At 43.8% G+C, this 22,437-nt stretch overlaps 1 protein-coding gene across 1 annotated transcript in view; it reads right to left on the bottom strand.

Annotated features, from left to right (window-relative positions):
* DENND5A (DENN domain containing 5A) overlaps positions 1 to 22,437 on the bottom strand; it is a gene marked incomplete at its 5' end in the record, with an annotated part of 54,192 nt that overhangs the window by 24,255 nt on the left and 7,500 nt on the right. The window contains 8 exon segments of the mRNA XM_056528002.1: positions 526 to 676; positions 804 to 1,038; positions 2,278 to 2,493; positions 2,581 to 2,898; positions 4,870 to 5,057; positions 7,549 to 8,206; positions 9,026 to 9,135; positions 11,347 to 11,418. Of these exon segments, the coding sequence (XP_056383977.1) occupies positions 526 to 676; positions 804 to 1,038; positions 2,278 to 2,493; positions 2,581 to 2,898; positions 4,870 to 5,057; positions 7,549 to 8,206; positions 9,026 to 9,135; positions 11,347 to 11,418 (1,948 nt within the window).

Here is a 22,437-nt window from a genome sequence, read left to right as displayed (position 1 = left end):
ATAGGGATAGGTATAAGGTTATCCTTCATATAAGATAGAGATAGGTATAAGGCTATCCTTCATATAAGATAGGGATAGGTATAAGACTATCCTTCATATAAGATAGGGATAGGTATAAGGCTATCCTTCATATAAGATAGGGATAGGTATAAGGCTATCCTTCATATAAGATAGGGATAGGTATAAGGCTATCCTTCATATAAGATAGGGATATGTATAAGGCTATCCTTCATATAAGATAGAGATAGGTATAAGGCTATCCTTCATATAAGATAGGTATAAGGCTATCCTTCATATAAGATAGGGATAGGTATAAGGCTATCCTTCATATAAGATAGGGATAGGTATAAGGCTATCCTTCATATAAGATAGGGATAGGTATAAGGCTATCCTTCATATAAGATAGGTATAAGGCTATCCTTCATATAAGATAGGTATAAGGCTATCCTTCATATAAGATAGGGATAGGTATAAGGCTATCCTTCATATAAGATAGAGATCTACATCCTCATCCTTTGCTCTCACTTGTTGGTGGCGGGTCCGGTGGACAGCACATCTGACTGCAGTTTAGGGAAGAACCCCGGCTCATATTTCCCTTGTCCGATCTTCATGTCCAGGAGGTGCGGGTGGATGGCGGTATGATCCATCTTGGATAGTCGCAGTTCTATGGCCTTCACTACAGAACAGAGAAGAGAATGGCGGTGAGCTTCCTAATACGAAAAACGGCCCCGCCCACCCTATACAGGCGGAGTCACACAACGTAACGGACACAATACACATATACAAGCCCCTCCCCCGCCCACCTGCGTCCTCGAAGGCCGTGCACTTCTGATACATGGAGGTGCGCAGGGTCGGCGTCCGGACGTTTAACAGTCGCGTCTTGTCCACTCTGGCGTCGAAAACCCGTAAAATCGGGTCCTTGTCGTCGTCGTCGTGGCACATGATCTTATTGTCGATGAAGGAGGCGAACATCTGCGTCTCAAGGAAACGCGAGAGGAAAGGCAAGTACGGTTCTGGCTGGTCCGACAGGAAGGAGGCCTGGGGGGGGGGGGGGGGGGGGAGAAAGGTCACGGGGTCAGTGCCGATACAGTAATTCGATAACTTTATTGTAATAGCACTGGACAAAAGTTGCGCTAAACTTTTCGAATTTTGGCAGATTTGCACTGTGAGTTTCAAATGGGTGGGGCTTGTGACAGAGGGGGCGTGGTTATGTACGGAAGAGGCGTGGCTGCTCAACGCACCGAATTTAATACTGGCGTAAATTGTCGTAAATCCAACAAGTGGGACAAACCCATCCCATGAAGTCACCGCCCCCTATGGGTCAATTTCTGGATTCAATTCCTCCCAATTTTTAAGAACTCCGCTTGCTTTCAATTTGGACTATACCTGCTCACAGAGCTGAGGGTCTGGTGCAACTATATTCAGCACGGGCCAGTGTCTTCCAACCAGTATGCAAAACTACAACTCCCAGCATGCCCGGACAGAATATACTCATACATGTATTCTGCAGGAGGACACTTGCTCGACTCTTCTCTCCCCTGACATCCAGAGTCAACAGAGAGTCCAGAGGCCATCGTACACATAGATCAGTGTTTCCCCAACCAGTGTGCCTCCAGCTGTTGCAAAACTACAACTCCCATCATGCTCACACAGCATATATATGTATTCTGCAGGGGGACACTTGCCCGACCCTTCTCTCCTCTGACATCCAGTGACAAAAGAGAGTCAAAAAGCCATTGTACACTTAGTTCAGGGTTTCCCAAGCAGTGTGCCTCCAGCTGTTAAAACACTGCAACTGCCAGCATGCCCGGACAACATATACTCATACATGGATTCTGCAGGGGGACACTTGCCCGACCCTTCTCTCCCCTGACATCCAGTGACAAAAGAGAGTCAAAAGGCCATTTTACACTTAGTTCAGAGTTTCCCAACTAGTGTGCCTCGGGATGTTGCAACACTACAACTCCCAGCATGCCCGGACAGCCGTTGGCTGTCCGGGCATGCTGGAAGTTGTAGTGTTGCAACTGCTGGAGGCACACTGGTTGGGAAACACTGCTTCCCAATGTGCAGTTTGTCCTAGGCCTGGCCAGAAGCCCTATAAGGTCCTATGATAAAGCTATGGGCTTCCTGTTCAAAGCCATTGGCTCTCTGGGCATGCTGGGAGTTTTTCAACAGCTGGAGGCACCCTAGTTGGGAAACACAGGTCTAGAGAGTACAAAACAGCCCGGACTCCACACACTGACAGCAAGCGCAGATGTTGAAACCTAACGGGCCGACCTTGTCGTAGTTCTGCATCTGCTCGCGGTTGGTGAACCAGGACTCTTTGTCTTGGTTGGGCTGGATGACGAACACCTCGTAGTCGGCGAACATCTGGGTGAAGCGGTTGGCAAAGACCTCGCGGATGTGGATGTTCAGCTGGTGGACGCGGAGCTCCTCCTCGTCGCACTGGAATTTCGCGTCCTTCTTACCGACCGTCTCCTCCTTAACTTCCAACTGTGCGGGAGAGAGATCGACCATGTGACTTTTGCGACATCATGGAGGTTGTCACCAGATCACCATGGTTACCGGGGATGGTCTCACCTTCTCCAGGCTCACGCCCGTCCTCTTCACCAGCGCCTGGATCCGCGCCAGCGTCTCATTCTCCTTCAGGAGATCAAAGGAATTGAGAGGTGACCCCGCCAGGTTCCCGTTCTTCTTGTCGGACACCATGTTGGCCGTCTTCAGGTTCTTCAGCTTGGAGGCGCTCTCGCTGCAGTGCAGGTTCCCCTCGGGTGGGATCCCGAAGGACATGAGGACCTCCGACACCTCCTGGATGAACTCCAGCTTGTTGGGGAACTGGGGGAGATCTTCTGGTAACTCGATAAAATGGTTGTCTATATCCACGAAGCAGAGGTTAGCCTGGAGGAAGAGGAGGAGATGGAGGGGTTAACATCTAGAGATCAGCGATGACATCACTGAGAAAACAGCCTATCCATCACTAGAGATCAGCGGTGACATCACTGAGAATACATCCTATCCATCACTAGAGATCAGCGGTGACATCACTGAGAATACAGCCTATCCATCTCTAGAGATCAGCAGTGACATCACTGAGAATACATCCTATCCATCACTAGAGATCAGCAGTGACATCACTGAGAATACAGCCTATCCATCACTAGAGATCAGCGGTGACATCACTGAGAATACAGCCTATCCATCACTAGAGATCAGCGGTGACATCACTGAGAATACAGCCTATCCTTCACTAGAGATCAGCGGTGACATCACTGAGAATACAGCCTATCCATCACTAGAGATCAGCGGTGACATCACTGAGAATACAGCCTATCCATCACTAGAGATCAGCGGTGACATCACTGAGAATACAGCCTATCCATCACTAGAGATCAGCGGTGACATCACTGAGAATACAGCCTATCCATCACTAGAGATCAGCAGTGACATCACTGAGAATACAGCCTATCCATCACTAGAGATCAGCGGTGACATCACTGAGAATACAGCCTATCCATTCACTAGAGATCAGCGGTGACATCACTGAGAATACAGCCTATCCATCACTAGAGATCAGCGGTGACATCACTGAAAATACAGCCTATCCATCACTAGAGATCAGCGGTGACATCACTGAGAATACATCCTATCCATCACTAGAGATCAGCGGTGACATCACTGAGAATACAGCCTATCCATCACTAGAGATCAGCGGTGACATCACTGAGAATACAGCCTATCCATCACTAGAGATCAGCAGTGACATCACTGAGAATACAGCCTATCCATCACTAGAGATCAGCAGTGACATCACTGAGAATACAGCCTATCCATCACTAGAGATCAGCAGTGACATCACTGAGAATACAGCCTATCCATCACTAGAGATCAGCGGTGACATCACTGAGAATACAGCCTATCCATCACTAGAGATCAGCGGTGACATCACTGAGAATACAGCCTATCCATCACTAGAGATCAGCGGTGACATCACTGAGAATACAGCCTATCCATCACTAGAGATCAGCGGTGACATCACTGAGAATACAGCCTATCCATCACTAGAGATCAGCGGTGACATCACTAGAGATCAGCGGTGACATCACTGAGAATACAGTCTATCCATCACTAGAGATCAGCGGTGACATCACTGAGAATACAGCCTATCCATCACTAGAGATCAGCAGTGACATCACTGAGAATACAGCCTATCCATCACTAGAGATCAGCGGTGACATCACTGAGAATACATCCTATCCATCACTAGAGATCAGCAGTGACATCACTGAGAATACAGCCTATCCAATACTAGAGATCAGCGGTGACATCACTAGAGATCAGCGGTGACATCACTAGAGATCAGCGGTGACATCACTAGAGATCAGCGGTGACATCACTAGAGATCAGCGGTGACATCACTAGAGATCAGCGGTGACATCACTAGAGATCAGCGGTGACATCATTAGAGATCAGCGGTGACATCACACATCCACATATAAGATAGGGATGCATTACAGGAAATATTTTATATTCTTGGTCGCTGAGAATTTTTCGCCCGGTTTGTCGCCCTCAGGGTGTCGCCCTGATTGGGTGTAGAATGCGTCCTCTGTGCTCACAGCAGACAAGGAAGCATTGAGAGGGCAGAACAATCGGGGATTATACCGTCAGATCCGCTCGCTGCTCCTTCTAGGACATTTACCAAGATTATTGGAGATCCGCCATGTAATGCTTCCTATACCGTCATATACTGTGATGGAAACTTCTCAGACTTCTCTATTATCAGAAAAAGAAACTACCCAGATGGCTGCCTGACATCCCAGTGATAGGAAAGACCCCGACCCTCCCCACCCCCTCCATCACCGGGAGCCCTACCTCCTGCGGCAGCTCCAGCTTCGACCTGTCATCCAAACCATTGGAGTGTAAACCCATCAAATATGGCACCGGGGCGTCCAGGAAGTGCAGGAGCGAGGCCGGCAGGATGGGGACGTAGACGTGCTGCCACTGGAACGGGAACATCAGGCCGGTGATTGTCTCCGCCACCGTCATCAATCTCTGGTAATCTACAAACCGAGACAAGATGGAAATTCACAGAGAGCGACATAAAGAAAGATGGAAGAAAGTACCGCAAATTCTGTACAACCATCACCTACTGTTCTGTGTAGATATATATAGAAAACAACATAAAACAGACACCAAGGAGCAGAAGAAAAAAATAAATAAATACTGCTCCTATATACAAGAATATATCTACTATAATACTGCTCCTATATACAAGAATATAACTACTATAATACTGCCATTATATACAGGAATATAACTACTATAATACTGCTCCTATATACAAGAATATAACTACTATAATACTGCTCCTATATACAAGAATATAACTACTATAATACTGCTCCTATATACAAGAATATAACTACTATAATACTGCCTCCTATATACAAGAATATAACTACTATAATACTGCCTCTTATATACAAGAATATATCTACTATAATACTGCTCCTATATACAAGAATATAACTACTATAATACTGCCTCTTATATACAAGAATATAACTACTATAATACTGCTCCTATATACAAGAATATAACTACTATAATACTGCCTCTTATATACAAGAATATATCTACTATAATACTGCTCCTATATACAAGAATATAACTACTATAATACTGCCCCCTATATACAAGAATATAACTACTATAATACTGCTCCTATATACAAGAATATAACTACTATAATACTGCTCCTATATACAAGAATATAACTACTATAATACTGCCTCTTATATACAAGAATATATCTACTATAATACTGCTCCTATATACAAGAATATAACTACTATAATACTGCCTCTTATATACAAGAATATAACTACTATAATACTGCTCCTATATACAAGAATATAACTACTATAATACTGCCTCTTATATACAAGAATATAACTACTATAATACTGCTCCTATATACAAGAATATAACTACTATAATACTGCCTCTTATATACAAGAATATATCTACTATAATACTGCTCCTATATACAAGAATATAACTACTATAATACTGCTCCTATATACAAGAATATAACTACTATAATACTGCTCTTATATACAAGAATATAACTACTATAATACTGCTCCTATATACAAGAATATAACTACTATAATACTGCTCCTATATACAAGAATATATCTACTATAATACTGCTCCTATATACAAGAATATAACTACTATAATACTGCTCCTGTATACAAGAATATAACTACTATGATACTGCTCCTATATACAAGAATATAACTACTATAATGCTGCCCCTATATACAAGAATATAACTACTATAATACTGCTCCTATATACAAGAATATAACTACTATAATACTGCTCCTGTATACAAGAATATAACTACTATAATACTGCTCCTATATACAAGAATATATCTACTATAATACTGCCTCCTATATACAAGAATATATCTACTATAATACTGCCTCCTATATACAAGAATATAACTACTATAATACTGCCCCTATATACAAGAATATATCTACTATAATACCGTCTCCTATATACAAGAATATAACTACTATAATACTGCTCCTGTATACAAGAATATCACTACTATAATACTGCCCCTATATACAAGAATATATCTACTATAATACTGCTCCTATATACAAGAATATAACTACTATAATACTGCTCCTGTATACAAGAATATAACTACTATGATACTGCTCCTATATACAAGAATATAACTACTATAATACTGCTCCTATATACAAGAATATAACTACTATAATACTGCCCCTATATACAAGAATATATCTACTATAATACCGTCTCCTATATACAAGAATATAACTACTATAATACTGCTCCTGTATACAAGAATATAACTACTATAATACTGCCCCCTATATACAAGAATATAACTACTATGATACTGCTCCTATATACAAGAATATAACTACTATAATGCTGCCCCTATATACAAGAATATAACTACTATAATGCTGCCCCTATATACAAGAATATATCTACTATAATACTGCTCCTATATACAAGAATATAACTACTATAATACTGCTCCTATATACAAGAATATAACTACTATAATACTGCCTCCTATATACAAGAATATAACTACTATAATACTGCTCCTATATACAAGAATATAACTACTATAATACTGCTCCTATATACAAGAATATAACTACTATAATACTGCTCCTATATATACAAGAATATAACTACTATAATACTGCTCCTATATACAAGAATATAACTACTATAATACTGCTCCTATATACAAGAATATATCTACTATAATACTGCTCCTATATACAAGAATATAACTACTATAATACTGCCTCCTATATACAGATTTATAACACCGCCCCTATATACAGATAACTCCTATAATACCGCCCCCCAAATACAGATAACTCCTATAATACCGCCCCCTATATACAGATAACTCCTATAATACCGCCCCCTATATACAGATAACTCCTATAATACCGCCCCCTATGTGTCACTTACGCTGTGAGTAGAGGAGGATTTGGAACTCCAGAAGGGCGCAGGTGAATAGCTGGATGACATTCTCCACCCCCAGGAGCTCGAAGACGTCTCTCACAGGGAAGTCGAATAGCGGTAACTCGTTGGTGCTCGGCCTCTGGCAGATGATTGGCCCGTAGACCCCGGAGAACTTCAGGGACCTCCCGGCCGGGGGCAGAGGGACCTCGTAGAGGATGTTGTAGATGTAGCTCTCCAGGGGCAGTGGCGGGGGCTGGGCGGAGGTGACGGCCTGGTGCAGCTGCTCTAGAACCTTCTTGCAGGCGGTCATGAAGGACATGGGGGCGATGAGGCAGATGCACTTGGAGACATACAGGGTGTCGCGCGTGATGTCGTAGGAGTTGAAGCGCTGCAGTTTGCTGACAGAGGAGTCGGTGCAGTCCTCCGGGCACTCGCTGCTGCCCCCGTTGGTGGCGGACATGTGTATGATGTCATACTCTGCGTTGTGCATGTGGTACAGGGTCTGCATGGCGCTACAGATCTGCTTACTGGTGACCTCCTCGAAGAAGGTGAGCGCGAAACCGAACGTCCTGGAGCCGTCCTCCCGCGTGATGATAAAAGAATGGAACTGAGGGGCCCGACAGTCCGCCTGAGTCCGGAACGACAGACCCTTGGGCATACACAGCTGGAAGACACAACGTCACTTATTATCCTCAACAGCTGCACTCACTATTCTGCTGTTACATCATGTCTTCTCCTCCGGAAATGCACTCACTATTCTGCTGTTACATCATGTCCTATCCTCCGGAGCTGCACTCACTATTCTGCTGTTCCATCATGTCTTATCCTCTGGAACTGCACTCACTATTCTGCTGTTACATCATGTCTTATCCTCCAGAGCTGCACTCACTATTCTGCTGTTCCATCATGTCTTATCCTCCAGATCTGCACTCACTATTCTGCTGTTACATCATGTCTTCTCCTCCGGAAATGCACTCACTATTCTGCTGTTACATCATGTCCTATCCTCCGGAGCTGCACTCACTATTCTGCTGTTCCATCATGTCTTATCCTTAACAGCTGCACTCACTATTCTGCTGTTACATCAGGTCTTATCCTCCGGAACTGCACTCACTATTCTGCTGTTACATCATGTCTTATCCTCCAGATCTGCACTCACTATTCTGCTGTTACATCCTGTCTTATCCTCCAGAGCTGCACTCACTATTCTGCTGTTACATCATGTCTTATCCTCCAAAGCTGCACTCACTATTCTGCTGTTCCATCATGTCTTATCCTCCAGAGCTGCACTCACTATTCTGCTGTTACATAATGTCATACTCCAGAGCTGCACTCACTATTCTGCTGTTACATAATGTCTTATCCTCCAGAGCTGCACTCACTATTCTGCTGTTACATCAGCTCTGGAGGATAAGACAGGATGTAACAGCAGAATAGTGAGCGCAGAGGTGACTGGATGATAATGTAGACCCCCATCACGTACCATGCCCACCGCGTCCTGGTCGAAGGCGTTCCACTCCACATTCTCCGGATATCGCGCTAGGACCTTAGACTTGAAGGTGCGGCGGAGGGGGGTCTGCTCGAAATTCTCTCCTGGGAGGAAACAAGAAGGTTCTGAGAGGTGACACAGCAGGTGAATAGCGACACACAGAAACGAAGCAGCAGCAGCGCTACAGGCTACAGAGCGCCACCTGCTGTAGAGGAAAGTGCAGACAACTGTTAGTTACTGAAAAGCGTCAACAGCTGAGAAAACCCGTGCGGGCAGCGCCGGCCGCCATGATGACAGCCTGAGAACTGGGGGCCCGATAGAGGAGACACCTCTAACTGCTGCCGAACTACAACTCCCAGCATGTCCAGGCACCAAATAACTGTCCACGGATGCTGGGAGTTGTAGTATTTCAGGTTGGAGATTGATGTAGGTGATAGGTTTGGGGTACAGCCCAGCTCACAGGTGGATCATTTTCGGCAGTGCAGTAAAGAGAGAACAGCAGGAAACAACATGGCAGCTACAAAGATAAAACTACAACAGGGAAGGAAGAAAGTCCAGAACCATAGAGAGGAGACATAGAGCGGCTCATGGGGGATCATCAAAACTGTGCAGAGGAGCGCGGCCGCCCAGAGCAACCAATCAGATCGCTTCTTTCATTTAAAAAAAAAAAAGGCCTCTGAAAAGTAAAAGAAGCGATCTGATTGGTTGCTATTGGCAACTGGGCAACTTTTCCTCTTTACAGGATTTGATAAATCTCCCACAATATCAGTAAGAGGCCGGAAAGGTCAATGTCAGTAAGAGGCCGGAAAGGTCAATGTCAGTAAGAGGCCGGAAAGGTCAATGTCAGTAAGAGGCCGGAAAGGTCAATGTCAGTAAGAGGCCGGAAAGGTCAATGTCAGTAAGAGGCCGGAAAGGTCAATGTCAGTAAGAGGCCGGAAAGGTCAATGTCAGTAAGAGGCCGGAAAGGTCAATGTCAGTAAGAGGCCGGAAAGGTCAATGTCAGTAAGAGGCCGGAAAGGTCAATGTCAGTAAGAGGCCGGAAAGGTCAATGTCAGTAAGAGGCCGGAAAGGTCAATGTCAGTAAGAGGCCGGAAAGGTCAATGTCAGTAAGAGGCCGGAAAGGTCAATGTCAGTAAGAGGCCGGAAAGGTCAATGTCAGTAAGAGGCCGGAAAGGTCAATGTCAGTAAGAGGCCGGAAAGGTCAATGTCAGTAAGAGGCCGGAAAGGTCAATGTCAGTAAGAGGCCGGAAAGGTCAATGTCAGTAAGAGGCCGGAAAGGTCAATGTCAGTAAGAGGCCGGAAAGGTCAATGTCAGTAAGAGGCCGGAAAGGTCAATGTCAGTAAGAGGCCGGAAAGGTCAATGTCAGTAAGAGGCCGGAAAGGTCAAAGTCAGTAAGAGGCCGGAAAGGTCAATGTCAGTAAGAGGCCGGAAAGGTCAATGTCAGCAAGAGGCCAAAAGGGTCAATGTCAGTAAGAGACAGATCAGATCAATGTCAGTAAGAGGCCGGAAAGGTCAATGTCAGTAAGAGGCCGGAAAGGTCAATGTCAGTAAGAGGCCAGAAAAGCTCAATGTCAGTAAGAGGCCAGAAAGCTCAATGTCAGTAAGAGGCCAGAAAGGTTAATGTCAGTAAGAGGCCAGAAAAGCTCAATGTCAGTAAGAGGCCAGAAAGCTCAATGTCAGTAAGAGGCCAGAAAGCTCAATGTCAGTAAGAGGCCAGAAAGCTCAATGTCAGTAAGAGGCCAGAAAGCTCAATGTCAGTAAGATGCCAGAAAGCAGAGTTCAGGTAGCTAGCTGGATCTAGATAGCAGCAGACAGGTACATGTGACCCCCAGATGTAGCCCCGGAGCAGACATGTGGATATCGGGAGTGAGATGCAACCAACCTTAGTGATCACAGATCGGGCACAGTAGACGCCATCTTGGATATGTGATGTCACTGCGCACCATGAGGAGCCTTCCATTCCAGAGATTCCGAAGAAGATATAACAGTGTTTCCCAGCCAGTGTGCCTCCAGCTGTCACAAAACTATAACTCCAGCCGTTGGCTTTCCGGGCATGCTGGGAGTTGTAGTTTTGCAACAGCTGGAGTCTCACTGGTCAGAGAATCCCAGACACTGGAAATCACAGATCCAAGATGTCCGTCAGCCGCTCAGGGTCTGCGCTGAGGCTACATCTCACCTGACCGTGACATCCAATGACTGCACCGCTTTTAGCAGAACTACAAGTCCCAGCAGAGGGCAGTCACAGGATGCCACAGCCTGAAGGGGGGGGCCACGGTTTTAGTTGGACGGATGCGGCTGCCGCTCCTCCCGTTACCTTCTGGCGCTAACGACTGGAACCGTCCAAGACCGTCTCTGTCTCTAGAGGCGCGAATGTACTCACAGAGCGCTAAACAATAAAAATACAGCGTTATCAGCATCATCATCGAGACCACCTCCCCCCGGACCCAGACATCACAGAGACCACCTCCCTCCGGACCCCGACATCACGGAGACCACCTCCCCCCGGACCCCGACATCACGGAGACCCCCTCCCCCCGGACCCCCGACATCATGGAGACCCCCTCCCCGCGGACATCACGGAGACCACCTCCCCCCGGACTCCCGACATCACAAAGACCACTTCCCCCCAGACCCCGACATCACGGAGACCACCTCCACCTGGACCCCGACATCACGGAGACCACCTCCCCCCGGACCCCCGACATCACAGAGACCACCTCTCCCCAGACCCCCGACATCACAAAGACCACTTCCCCCGGGAACCCCGACATCACAGAGACCACCTCCCCCCGGACCCCGACATCACGGATCACAAAGACCACCTCCCCCCTGACATCATAGAGATCACCTCCCCCCTGGACCCTCGACGTCATGGAGACCACCTTCCCCCTGGACCCCAGACATCATGGAGGCCACCTCCCACCGGACCCCCGACATCACGGATTACAGAGACCACATCCCCCTGACATCACAAAGACCACCTCCCCTGGACCCCCGACATCACAGAGACCACCTCCCCCCAGACATCACAGAGACCACATCCCACCGGACCCCCGACATCACAAAAAAAAATTTGGAAAAATCTCCAAAAGGCACCAAATTACAGATTAGACATTCTTATAATATGTCACCAAAAGTTACATTTTATTTCCATCATTTACACTTTCATAATAACAGAAAACAAAAAAATGGCGTCTGCAAAAGTTTGGGCCCCCTGCAGAATTTATAGCATGCACTGCCCCCTTTATACAGCTGAGACCTGTCAGTGTTATGGATTGTTCTCAATCATCATCTGGGAAGACCAGGTCATGTCAATCTCAAAGGTTTTAAATGCCCAGACTCATCTGACCTTGCCCCAACAATCAGCACCACGGGTTCTTCTAAGCAGTTGTCTAGAAATCTGAAACTGAAAATAGTTGACGCTCACAAAGCTGGAGAAGGCTATAAGAAGATAGCAAAACGTTTTCAGATGTCAATATCCTCTGTTTGGAATGTAATTAAGAAATGGCAGTCATCAGGAACAGTGGAAGTTACAGCAAGATCTGGAAGACCAAGAACAATATCAGACAGAACAGCTCGCAGGATTGTGAGAAAAACAATTCAAAACTCACGTATGACTGCACAATCCCTCCAGAAAGATCTGGCAGACACTGGAGTTGTGGTACACTATTCCACTATAAAGAGATACTTCTTCTACGTCCTCACCACAAAAATCAGCGTTTGAACTTTGCAAATGAACATATAGACAAGCCTGATGCATTTTGGAAACAAGTTCTGTGGACCGATGAGGTTAAAATTGAACTTTTTGGCCAGAATGAGCAACGTTTGGAGAAGAAGGGGAACCGAATTTAATGAAAAGAACCTCTGTCCAACTGTTAAGCATGGGGGTGGATCAATCATGCTTTGGGGTTGTATTGCAGCCAGTGGCACAGGGAACATCTCACGAGTAGAAGGAAAAATGGATTCAATAAAATTTTAGCAAATTTTGGATGCTAACTTGATGCCATATGTGAAAAAGCTGAAGTTAAAGAGAGGATGGCTTCTACAAATGGATAATGATCCTAAACACACCTCGAAATCCACGGGGGATTACATCAAGAGGCGTAAACTGAAGGGTTTGCCATGGCCTTCACAATCTCCTGACCTCAACATAATTGAAAATCTATGGACAGACCTTAAAAGAGCAGTGCGTGACAGACAGCCCAGAAATCTCAAAGAACTGGAAGACTTTTGTAAGGAAGAATGGGCAAAGATACCTCAAAGATATGCCCAAACTTTTGATCCCCACTGTATATACACAGTGGGGGAAAAATAGTATTTAGTCAGCCCCCAATTGTACAAGTTTTCCCCCTTATAAAGATGAGGCTGTAATTATCATCATAGGTTATAATCTCAACTATGAGAGACAGAATGAGTATTTGGTCAATAAGAAAAGTTCATCCCAATACTTTGTTATATCCCTTTGTTGGTAATGACAGAGGTCACATGTTTTCTGTCTTCACAAGGTTCTCACACACTGTTGCTGGTATTTTGGCCCATTCCTACATGCAGATCTCCTCTAGAGCAGTGATGTTTTGGGGCTGTCGCTGGGCAACACAGACTTTCAACTCCCTCCAAGGTTTTCTATGGGGTTGAGATTTGGAGACTGGCTAGGCCACTCCAGGACCTTGAAATGCTTCTTACGAAGCCACTCCTTCGTTGCCCGGGCGGTGTGTTTGAGATCATTGTCATACTGAAACACCCAGCCACATTTCATCTTCAATGTCCTTGCTGATGGAAGGAGGTTTTCTCTCAAAATCTCATGATACATGGTCCCATTCATTCTTTCCTTTACACGGATCAGTCGTCCTGGTCCCTTAGCAGAAAAACAGCCCCAAAGCGTGATGTTCCCACCCCCATGCCTCACAGTAAGTATGGTGTTCTTTGGATGTAACTCAGCATTCTTTCTTTTCCAAACATGACGAGTTGAGTTTTTAACAAAAAGTTCTACTTTGGTTTCATCTGACCGTACGACATTCTCCCAATCCTCTTCTAGATCATCCAAATGCTCTTCAGCAAACTTCAGACGGGCCCGGACATGTACTGGCTTAAGCAGGGGGACACGTCTGGAACAGCATGATTTGAGTCCCTGGTGGTGTAGTGTGTTACTGATGGTAGCCTTTGTTACTTTGGTCCCAGCTCTCTGCAGGTCATTCACTAGGTCCCCTGTGTGGTTCTGGGATTTTTGCTTCCCATCCTTGTGATCATTTTGACACCATAGGGTGAGATCTTGTGTGGAGCCTCAGATGGAGGGAGATTATCAGTGGTCTTGTATGTCTTCCATTTTCTAATAATTGCTCCCACAGTTGATTTCTTCACACCAAGCTGCTTGCCTATTGCAGATTCAGTCTTCCCAGCCTGGTGCAGGTCTACAATGTTGTTTCTGGTGTCCTTCGCCAGCTCTTTGGTCTTGGTCATAGTGGAGTTTGGAGTGTGACTGAGGTTGTGGACAGGTGTCTTTTATACTGATAACAAGTTCACAAAGGAGCCATTAATACAGGTAACGAGTGGAGGACAGAGGAGACTCTTATAGAAGAAGTTACAGGTCTGTGAGAGGCAGAAATCTTACTTGTTTGTTATTGACCAAATACTTATTTTCCTCCATAATTTGACATAAATTCTTTAATAATCAGACAATGTGATTTATGGATTTTTCTCTCATAGTTGAGGTTATAACCTATGATGATAATTACAGCCTCATCTTTATAAGGGGGAGAACTTGTACAATTGGGGGCTGACTAAATACTTTTTTGCTCCACTGTATATAACACTGATGTGATCAGTGGCCCCAGGAGCCACTTGTGGCCCCAGATGTATACTGTGCAGCTGTGACTGGGAGCAGATACAGCTCCTATGTGTCCCTAGCAACTGAGTAGATGGCGATAAAGTGCCGAAAATATTGTGTGATGTCATCAGCAGCTATGACATCACCGCTCCCCCAGGGGGAGGACTTCAGCGTATATGGAGAACCCAAGCGGAGGCGCCAGTGTGGGCCCGGCTATGTTTGCCATTCAGGAGCAGGGAAAAGCTCTGTGACTCCAGAGCTCACAGAAGGAGATCTGCTTCAGTTATTTATAGCGATGACTCCATCTTGGGACAGAATCTCCATTATTTGCTGTGACATCATGGAAACGGCTACCACAGGGCGGTACTAACCCTCCGCATGGGCACAGCTGGGACTGACAGTGACCCCATATACAGTGCCCAGCCACAGCGTGGCCCCATATACAGTGCCGGGCCACAGCGTGACCCCATATACAGTGCCGGGCCACAGCGTGACCCCATATACAGTGCCGGGCCACAGCGTGACCCCATATACAGTGCCCGGCCACAGCGTGGCCCCATATACAGTGCCGCACCACAGCGTGACCCCATATACAGTGCCGCACCACAGCGTGACCCCATATACAGTGCCCGGCCACAGCGTGACCCCATATACAGTGCCCGGCCACAGCGTGACCCCATATAAAGTGCCCGGCCACAGCGTGGCCCCATATACAGTGCCCGGCCACAGCGTGGCCCCATATACAGTGCCCGGCCACAGCGTGGCCCCATATACAGTGCCCGGCCACAGCGTGGCCCCATATACAGTGCCCGGCCACAGCGTGGCCCCATATACAGTGCCCGGCCACAGCGTGGCCCCATATACAGTGCCCGGCCACAGCGTGGCCCCATATACAGTGCCCGGCCACAGCGTGGCCCCATATACAGTGCCCGGCCACAGCGTGGCCCCATATACAGTGCCCGGCCACAGCGTGGCCCCATATACAGTGCCCGGCCACAGCGTGGCCCCATATACAGTGCCCGGCCACAGCGTGGCCCCATATACAGTGCCCGGCCACAGCGTGGCCCCATATACAGTGCCCGGCCACAGCGTGGCCCCATATACAGTGCCCGGCCACAGCGTGGCCCCATATACAGTGCCCGGCCACAGCGTGGCCCCATATACAGTGCCCGGCCACAGCGTGGCCCCATATACAGTGCCCGGCCACAGCGTGGCCCCATATACAGTGCCCGGCCACAGCGTGACCCCATATACAGTGCCCGGCCACAGCGTGACCCCATATACAGTGTCCGGCCACAGCGTGACCCCATATACAGTGCCCGGCCACAGCTTGACCCCATATAAAGTGCCCCGGCCACAGCTTGACCCCATATAAAGTGCCCGGCCACAGCGTGACCCCATATACAGTGCCCGGCCACAGCGTGACCCCATACACCGTGCCCGGCCACAGCGTGACCCCATATACAGTGCCGGGCCACAGCGTGACCCCATACACAGTGCCCGACCACAGCGTGACCCCATACACAGTGCCCGACCACAGCGTGACCCCATACACAGTGCCCGGCCACAGCGTGACCCCCATATACAGTGCCGGACCACAGAACGGCCCCATACACAGTGCCCGGCCACAGCGTGACCCCATACACAGTGCCCGGCCACAGCGTGACCCCCATACACAGTGCCCGGCCACAGCGTGACCCCCATACACAGTGCCCGGCCACAGCATGACCCCCATATACAGTGCCGGACCACAGAACGGCCCCATACACAGTGCTCCCAAATACAGTTACTTGACCATAGCATGACCCCATATACAGTGCCCGAAGGGCCCCATACACAGTGTTCCCAAATACAGAGGCAGACCACAGGGTGACCCCAAAAACAGTGCCCGACCACAGGGTGACCCCAAAAACAGTGCCCGACCACAGCGTGACCCCAAAAACAGTGCCCGACCACAGCGTGACCCCAAATACAGTGCCCGACCATAGCATGACCCCAAATACAGTGCCCGACCACAGCGTGACCCCAAATACAGTGCCCGACCACAGCGTGACCCCAAATACAGTGCCCAGCCACAGACTGACCCCATACACAGTGCCCAGCCACAAGGTTAGTCCATATACAGTGCCGGACCACAGGACAACCCTATATACAGTGGCCCCACCACAGGGAGAAACTATTTACAGTGCCCCCAAATACTGTGCCCAATCACAAGATGACCCCATATATAGTGCAGAACCATAGGGTGACCCATAGAGTTCCCAAATACAGTGCCCAACCACAGGTTGACCCCATATACAGAGCAGAACCATAGGGTGACCCCAAGTACAGTTCTCAACCCCAGAACACTGACCCCCTGTCGGTGACACCACAGTATATGCAAGGCCTGACACCCCCCCAGTGACCCCACAGAATATATAGGGCATGATCCCCCCCCCTTGACACAACAGTATATGCAGGGTCTGACCCCCCAGAACACCCCTGAGCTCTGAATCACACAGACCCCAACACTAACAGAGCAATCAACAAATCCTATATATATATATAGATATATATATATATATATATATGCACACACATACACCATAGTGCAGTATACAAAAGGTATATATAGGATACACTGTATACAGGAGATATATATAGGATACACTATATACAGGAGGTATATATAGGATACACTGTATACAGGAGGTATATATATATATATATATATATATATATATATGATACACTGTATACAGTAGGTATATATATATATAGGATACACTGTATACAGTAGGGATATATATATATATATATATATATATATATAGGATACACTGTATACAGGAGGTATATATATGATACACTGTATACAGGAGGTATATATATATATATATATATATATATATAGGATACACTGTATACAGGAGGTATATATAGGATACACTGTATACAGGAGGTATATATATAGGATACACTGTAAGCAGGAGGTATATATATATAGGATACACTGTATACAGGAGGTATATATATATATGTATGATACACTGTATACAGGAGATATATATAGGATACACTGTATACAGGAGGTATATATATATAGGATACACTGTATACAGGAGATATATATATATATATAGGATACACTGTATACAAGAGGTATATATATATATATATATAGGATACACTGTATACAGGAGGTATATATATATAGGATACACTGTATACAGGAGAAATATATATATAGGATACACTGTATACAAGAGGTATATATATATATATATATATATAGGATACACTGCATACAGGAGGTATATATATATATATATATATAGGATGCACTGTATACAGGAGTATATATAGGATACATTGTATACAGGAGGTATATATAGGATACATTGTATACAGGAGATATATATAGGATACATTGTATATAGGAGATATATATATATAGGATACACTGTATACAGAAGGTATATATATAGGATACACTGTATACAGGAGGTACATATATATATATAATACACTGTATACAGGAGGTATATATATATAGGATACACTGTATACAGGAGATATATATAGGATACACTGTATACAGGAGGTACATATATATATATAATACACTGTATACAGGAGGTATATATATATAGGATACACTGTATACAGGAGTATATATATATATATATATATATATATATATGATACACTGTATACAGGAGGTATATATAGGATACACTGTATACAGGAGGTATATATAGGATACACGGTATACAGGAGGTATATATAGGATACACTGTATACAGGAGGTATATATAGGATACACTGTATACAGGAGGTATATATAGGATACACTGTATACAGGAGGAATATATATAGGATACACTGTATACAGGAGGTGTATATATAGGATACACTGTATACAGGAGGAATATATATAGGATACACTGTATACAGGAGGTATATATATAGGATACACTGTATACAGGAGGTATATATATATATATATAGGATACACTGTATACAGGAGGTATATATAGGATACACTGTATACAGGGGGTATATATATAGGATACACTGTATACAGGAGGTATATATATAGGATACACTGTATACAGGAGGTATATATATATATATATAGGATACACTGTATACAGGAGGTATATATATATATATATAGGATACACTGTATACAGGAGGTATATATATAGGATAAATTCGGGTAGAAAAGCTGTCATGGTGCACATCTACAATCTTGTATAATGATCTGATTGCTTCTCAGCATAATATCAAAAACTAACAGGTTGTTATTATACATTTTTGATCAAAAAGTACAAGCCACTCGCCACGTCAAGGCCACCTATCCAGAGTGGGTCCCTAACGTCCCTAGCATAAAATGGCGCAGCACCGGGCGGCGACCACCACCGCCGCGACGCCAATGCCCACAGGGGGGAACGACCCACCGGCAGAGCGGCCCCAATGCCACTCAAACCAGTCTATGAGCCGCACCCCCCCGCAGACACGGCGTTCTCACTGGTGTGGTGCTGTGCGGTGTCCGTTGCTGCCGTGGCGCCGTGTCTGCGGGGGGGTGCGGCCCATAGACTGGTTTGAGTGGCATTGGGGCTGCTCTGCCGGTGGGTCGTTCCCCCCTGTGGGCATTGGCGTCGCGGCGGTGGTGGTCGCCGCCCGGTGCTGCGCCATTTTATGCTAGGGACGTTAGGGACCCACTCTGGATAGGTGGCCTTGACGTGGCGAGTGGCTTGTACTTTTTGATCAAAAATGTATAATAACAACCTGTTAGTTTTTGATATTATGCTGAGAAGCAATCAGATCATTATACAAGATTGTAGATGTGCACCATGTCTGTTTTTCTACCCGAATTCATATATATAGGATACACTGTATACAGGAGGTATATATAGGATACACTGTATACAGGAGGTATATATAGGATACACTGTATACAGGAGGTATATATAGGATACACTGTATACAGGAGGTATATATAGGATACACTGTATACAGGAGGTATATATAGGATACACTGTATACAGGAGGTATATATATAGGATACACTGTATACAGGAGATATATATATATATATATATATATATATATAGGATACACTGTATACAGGAGGTATATATTGGAAACATTGTATACAGGAGGTATATATAGGATACATTGTATACAGGAGATATATATATATATAGGATACACTGTATACAGGAGGTATATATATAGGATACACTGTATACAGGAGGTATATATATATATATATATATAGAGAGGATACACTGTATACAGGAGGTATATATATATATATAGGATACACTGTATACAGGAGGTATATATAGGATACACTGTATACAGGATATATATATATATATATATATATATATATATATAGAGGATACACTGTATACAGGAGGTATATATTGGAAACATTGTATACAGGAGGTATATATAGGATACATTGTATACAGGAGATATATATATATATAGAATACACTGTATACAGGAGGTATATATATAGGATACACTGTATACAGGAGGTATATATATATATATATATATATAGGATACACTGTATACAGGAGGTATATATAGGATACACTGTATACAGGAGATATATATATATATATATATATATATATAGAGGATACACTGTATACAGAAGGTATATATATAGGATACACTGTATACAGGAGGTATATATAGGATACACTGTATACAGGTGGTATATATAGGATACACTGTATACAGGAGGTATATATAGGATACACTGTATACAGGAGGTATATATATAGATACACTGTATACAGGAGGTATATATATAGGATACACTGTATACAGGAGGTATATATATAGGATACACTGTATACAGGAGGTATATATAGGATACACTGTATACAGGAGATATATATATATAGGATACACTGTATACAGGAGGTATATATATATATATATATAGGATACACTGTATACAGGTGGTATATATAGGATACACTGTATACAGGAGGTATATATATATATATAGGATACACTGTATACAGGAGGTATATATATATATAGGATACACTGTATACAGGAGGTATATATATAGGATACACTGTATACAGGAGGTATATATATAGGATACACTGTATACAGGAGGTATATATAGGATACACTGTATACAGGAGGTATATATAGGATACACTGTATACAGGAGGTATTTATAGGATACACTGTATACAGGAGGTATATATATAGAATACACTGTATACAGGAGGTATTTATAGGATACACTGTATACAGGAGATATATATATAGGATACACTGTATACAGGAGATATATATATATAGGATACACTGTATACAGGAGGTATATATATAGGATACACTGTATACAGGAGGTATATATATATATAGGATACACTGTATACAGGAGATATATATATATATATATATATATATATATATATATATAGGATACACTGTATACAGGAGGTATATATAGGATACACTGTATACAGGAGGTATATATATAGGATACATTGTATACAGGAGATATATATATATATAGGATACACTGTATACAGGAGATATATATATATATAGGATACACTGTATACAGGAGGTATATATATATATATATATATATATATATAGGATACACTGTATACAGGAGATATATATATATATATATATATATATATATATATATAGGATACACTGTATACAGGAGGTATATATAGGATACACTGTATACAGGAGGTATATATATAGGATACATTGTATACAGGAGGTATATATAGGATACATTGTATACAGGAGGTATATATATAGGATACATTGTATACAGGAGGTATATATAGGATACACTGTATACAGGAGATATATATAGGATACACTGTATACAGTAGGTGTATATATATAGGATACACTGTATACAGGAGATATATAGGATACACTGTATACAGGAGATATATATATATATATATATATTTATATATAGGATACACTGTATACAGGAGGTATATAAAGGATACACTGTATACAGGAGGTATATATATATAGAATACACTGTATACAGGAGGTATATATATAGGATACACTGTATACAGGAGATATATATATATATATAGGATACACTGTATACAGGAGGTATATATATATATATATAGGATACACTGTATACAGGAGGTATATATATAGGATACACTGTATACAGGAGGTATATATAGAATACACTGTATACAGGAGGTATATATATAGGATACACTGTATACAGGAGGTATATATATATATATATAGGATACACTGTATACAGGAGGTATATATATAGGATACACTGTATACAGGAGGTATATATAGAATACACTGTATACAGGAGGTATATATATAGGATACACTGTATACAGGAGATATATATATATAGGATACACTGTATACAGGAGATATATATAGAATACACTGTATACAGGAGATATATATATATAGGATACACTGTATACAGGAGATATATATATAGGATACACTGTATACAGGAGATATATATAGAATACACTGTATACAGGAGGTATATATATATAGGATACACTGTATACAGGAGATATA

The sequence above is a fragment of the Hyla sarda genome, chromosome 6 (genome assembly GCF_029499605.1).
Source record: "Hyla sarda isolate aHylSar1 chromosome 6, aHylSar1.hap1, whole genome shotgun sequence".
NCBI lineage: Eukaryota > Metazoa > Chordata > Amphibia > Anura > Hylidae > Hyla > Hyla sarda.
The sequence above is the reverse complement of the archived record's forward strand: the minus strand, read 5'-3'. Positions and strand labels throughout refer to the sequence as shown.